Source organism: Pangasianodon hypophthalmus, chromosome 29 (genome assembly GCF_027358585.1).
Source record: "Pangasianodon hypophthalmus isolate fPanHyp1 chromosome 29, fPanHyp1.pri, whole genome shotgun sequence".
Taxonomy (NCBI): Eukaryota; Metazoa; Chordata; class Actinopteri; order Siluriformes; family Pangasiidae; genus Pangasianodon; species Pangasianodon hypophthalmus.
In genome coordinates, this window is record NC_069738.1 from 1,016,726 (window position 1) to 1,021,725 (window position 5,000).

Sequence of the window (5,000 nt, forward strand, 5' to 3'; positions counted from 1 at the left end):
GTTCCAGCCCAACATCTTCGATTCGTCACGCTGCCATGAGTGCCTTCGTCTCAAGCACCTGCACACACACACACCTACACACACACCTGAGCAGGTGAATCCTGTCAGCGAGAGCAGCAGCAGCAGAGAAGAGAAGGAACAGAGCACCAAGGTGAGAAAAAAACAGAAGGGTGGAGGAATAGTTTTGATAGCTGGAAGAACATTAATTATTGTTATATATATGTGGCTGCATTTGTAAACAAATCCATAACAAATCATGGACACTTGAAGAAATTAAAAAGCTTAGAGAGATAAAGAATTAGATGGATTATAAACAGCATAAATACAAGACAGTTAGAGCCAGGAAACCATTTAAGCCCCAATGAGGTGTTTTATTTACAAAATGAAGTGTCATGTGAAAAAGTGATGGTACTCAAGTGCTGCTAGAACAACACTAGCATCTAGTACTTCAGGTTCAGCTGGGAGGTAAGGGGCAATTATCTGCCACAAGGAACCCTTCAGGTATTTCATGGAGGTACCTCCATGAGCAGGGTATTTCAGAAAGAAGTCTCAGGCGTCCAGAGCAACTTCAGCTGAACAGTTCTGCAGCAGTTCTTCGGCAATTCTCTCTGAAGAGTCTTTTCATGTTAATAGAGCTTCAAGGTAATGAGCAGTCTGGGCTGAACATGGATCCATTAAGTCAATTCCATCATGCTTGAAGGACATCTTCTACCTTTTTATGACAAGAAATTGTCTTTATTCTTTATACATTGTTGTTATGAGATGCTCTTGTCTAAACGCAGCTTCTGCTTTCATCTGGTGGAACAGGTCATAGAGCAGGTTTGTCGAAAGGGCACTCTCATCTTCAGACCTGGCCTTCTCATGCTTGGATGTGGAGCTTCTCCTTCTTATAGGGGTGCAACCCAGCATGACCTTGTCATACCTCAAGACCTAGGAGGTCTTGTACGAAGTCTACAGTTAAGATCCATTGTACTGTGGATCCACCAGTGTTTACAGTAGCAGCAGGGATTTATCAGGTGTCTCCAAGCACACAGACCACAAGGAGAACTGTAGAGAGTTGGATATTTAGCAAGTGTGACCTTACTGCCAGAGTCCACCAAAGTGTAGTCTTGCGAACCAAACTTCCAGCATTCTCTAGAGTGTATGGTACATTTTGCCAATCAATGTGGACAAGATCTGCCTACCTTCTCAGTTAGAGGCAGGTTGGCAAACATAGCACATGACCAGTGACAAACTTTTTTGGAGCAAACACTCTTGGTTATCTCATTTACTGAGCACCAACAGCTTCAAGTTGAACTCTTTAATAATTATTGCATGCAGAATTATATACAGTATCTTACTCATAAAAGCACATTGTGTTCAAAAGTATGTTTTCCTGACTGCAACCTTCAAGATTCTAAAGCTTATAACCAGCTCAGATTCTGAGGCTGAGACTATCTATGCCAATTTTTTTGGCCACCTGACAACTGTAAAAAAAAAAAAAAAAAAAAAGGTTTGGTAGTCATGAAATCATCTCAGGTTGACTTGTCTGAGCTGGTACTCTTGCCGGAGGTTGACTTCCTGCCATGACTGCTGCATAAGCAAAATGTTGGCTATCATCCCTCCATCTCTGCCAGGTCAAGAAGAAGTGACAACTTGTTTTTGGTTTATACCAAGGAGAGGAGTTTTATGAAAGTTCTCCATGTCCATCCTCCATGTGTAGCCATCAAATCCGCATTTAGAGTCACCCTGAGGAGTTGCTCCTTCACTGCCATGGTGAGATTTTCTTAGTTCTCCACTTTTCATCCAGGAAACCCTTAAAGCAGGGCAGAGATAGAGCAGATATGCTGTAAAGGGTGATGAAGGTGTGGATCATTCCAAGGGCCCTGAGTAAAAAAAAAAAAAAACTTGTCCAGGGTCTGTCTGGGAGGCCACAATTTGGAATGACTTCCAATAAGAAGGTGGATCTCATGTGATCTCTTCCATCTCTTGAGCATCTCCTTGACCTTTGCCTTGATGAGTCAAGGATGATGACAAGCTCCCTATTCATGTGGTGTTTATGGTGCTCTTTCTATGTTTGATGTGATTCTGATTTTATCTGATTATGAGGTCAAGACATATAAAATTCTTGAAAAGGTTCAAGGAGGAAAGCTACGATGTTCACGTCTGCGTGCCCACATTACAAATTAATGAAGGCAGATCATTTTGCTGCTCTTTTGGGAATCATAAGTAATACAATACACGTTTACAGTGTGAGAAAACAACAGTGTGAGGCAAATAAAGAATGACAAAGTGATAAAGAAAGAGGAAGAGAGACAGAGAGAAAATGAGAAAGACTCAAGAACAGAAATAGAGAGCGAGAACGAGAGGAAGAGGAAGAGAGAAGGGGGGGTTGCAGGAGGAACAGCAGAGAAATGAAATAATGATGAAGTGAAGCAGCATCTGGGTTGGGTTACAGAGGCGTAATGCAAACCCAACCACACACACACTCAGAGGAAATGAGTGTGTGCTAAAGTGCTCATATTATCGACCATCTTAAAGCTTTCGACACCTTTCCTTTTCATCAGTTTTGATCTGTTAGTTTATTTATCACACATATTACATTTAACATGTTCATTTCAATAAGATATTTGGAATAGGCAAAATAATATGGAATTGTATTCTGTGAATAAAAGAAAAAAAAAACATTTTGGGTTTGTTTAATCTCAAAAGTTCAACAGTTTAGCCCCTCCCCTAAAACTGTCCCTGGCTAACATAGCTCTTTTGTGATTGGCTGGCTCAGGAGGACTCTGATGACGTGTCGCTGGTGAGTGGAGGCTCTCTGTGTATCCTCAGTCCCGAGTGTGACCTTTACGTGTGTGACGGAGACGAAAGCGAAGACGAAGACGAACACACCTTTAACAGGTAAGATAATAATAATTTAATTTTAAATGAATTTACTTACATAGCATCTTTATTTTCTCATTCGATCGGAGTAAACTGTCTACAGAGGAAATCAGTGGGGATTTGGTTTTATTTTTTGGTCTAATGTGCATTATTTGCATAACTCCTATACAAACACTGTCAATGGTACTGTACTACCTCTCTCTCACTCTCTCTCTCTCTCTCTCTCTCTCTCTCCAGTCAGTGTGAAGGTGACTCATCATCCACTGGTTCTTTCAGTCCTGAAGAAGAGGAAGACTTCTTCTCTCTTCCTCAGAGCAGGATGACACGTTTGGATCCCCCACCACACCGGAACAATCCACGCATGTGGATGGAGGAAGCACGGAATCGAGACAGCTTCGCTCGCCGCTCCTCCGTCCCACATGGTAAAGAACAACGATAATATTCATTTCTGTAACATACAGTGATTAAAAAAATTATAAGTAAATTTGATTTTAAGTGTGTGCAACAAACAAAACATGACAAACATGAAAAAGATTCTAATTAACTACAAAATGCCCATATATGAAGATGTGGGTGTGTCATTAAGTCCGTATATAGAGAAGTGGGTGTGTCATTAAGTCCATATGTGTAGATATGAGACCATATATGGAAATATAGGCATGTCATTTAGTCCATATATGGAAGTCTTGAAATAGGAAATAATTCATACTATGTATGTGCATGTATTTGGTTAGCCAGCTAGCTAAAAAGAGCTAAACTGACAGTATTACTGAGAGAAGTTAAATTCATAATCTTCACTGTTAATGCTAGCCAGCTAGCTAACACAGGTCAACGAATAAATGAATAATGATGAAGACGCTAAGTCATTTTGTTTCATGAACGCAGCTCTGGTTACGTCCTGACACAGAGTAAGTGTTAATAACACTAAGTTAATTATTACTCAGGGTGTTTCCTCAGTGTTGCGTTACTGCATGTGCCATGTTTGCACGACGTGGCTAGAAACACATGGTGCTGAACTGTCGACTAGTGTGTATAGTATATGTATATGTATAGTACAGTATATCGGGATGATGAATTGTTATGAAAGAATTCTGAAATAGTTCTATCGTTAGCGCTAGTACCAGATCCTAAACCTCAAATAACCACATAGTAAATATATAAATATGGTATAGTGAATATGGTTGCTACGGTAACCTACAGATAATTCTGTTTTACTATTGTAGGTAAGCCAGAAAGTTTAGTTATGGGTGCTAAAGTTTTAGCTAGCTAATTACCACTTCTTGCTAAGGGTTATCTAGCGAATGTTGCTTACTATTTTAAAGAACTATTTCATAAAGTATGTGTTTGGAATAAATTATAATATAGTGAAGGTCGTTCCGTCTCTCCATGACTGTGCATTTTGACCATTCACATTTTCTTTTCCAAACATTTTTTTTTTTTTAATTTTAAAGTTAAGATGAAAGTGTAACTATTTATTTCTCCCTCAGTGTCCCCTGTGAGTTCAAAGGTTGACCGAGATCGAGAAAGTGGATATTTCTCTCTGGGTCGTGTGACTGGTGCTCGGACATTAAGCGATAAAAGTCCTTCTCCTCATCGGCATGCTGAACGTGGACATCCTTTACCAAGCAACCAAACACCTGAGCCCAAAGCTGCCATTCCATTCAGAAATCCAGACCTTGGCATTCCTTCACAGAGAAGAACCTCTGAGATCCAGAATCCAGATTTGGTGCCAGAGCCATTGAACTCCTCTCCAGAACCTGTGGACCTCAGCATCGAAGTTGAGGCTCAGGCAGGTCCGAGATCTTTAAGTCCCACACCATTCAAGCAGGCTGAATCATTGGCTGCATCCCAAAAAAGAGGGTTCCGAGCACCAAATTCATCTTCCTCTCAATTTGGAAATTTCTTTTCCTCCAAACAAGACTCAGGCTTTTCCCGCTCTTCATCTCCGTCCCGAAGTTCCTCCCCTTTCAAACGGACCGAGTCTGTCTCCTCGCTATCGTCCCGTGGCTATGGGGTGGACAGTGTTTCAGAGAGGCGAGATCGACAATCCAAAAGCCCCAATCGGAATTCCTTTGGCCATCAATCTGAATCTGAAACCATTCGGAAAAACTTCAGAACTTTTGCTAGCACAGTCA

At 40.9% G+C, this 5,000-nt stretch overlaps 1 protein-coding gene across 1 annotated transcript in view; it reads left to right on the plus strand.

The window, feature by feature from the left end:
- The window catches only part of LOC117596439 (serine/arginine repetitive matrix protein 2), a 30,371-nt gene that overhangs the window by 50 nt on the left and 25,321 nt on the right, over positions 1-5,000 (plus strand). The window contains exons 1-4 of the mRNA XM_053231369.1: positions 1-151; positions 2,762-2,883; positions 3,103-3,287; positions 4,353-5,000. The exon at positions 1-151 is cut by the window's left edge and continues 50 nt beyond it; the exon at positions 4,353-5,000 is cut by the window's right edge and continues 1,609 nt beyond it. Of these exons, the coding sequence (XP_053087344.1) occupies positions 1-151; positions 2,762-2,883; positions 3,103-3,287; positions 4,353-5,000 (1,106 nt within the window). The remainder of the gene's footprint in view (positions 152-2,761; positions 2,884-3,102; positions 3,288-4,352) is intronic.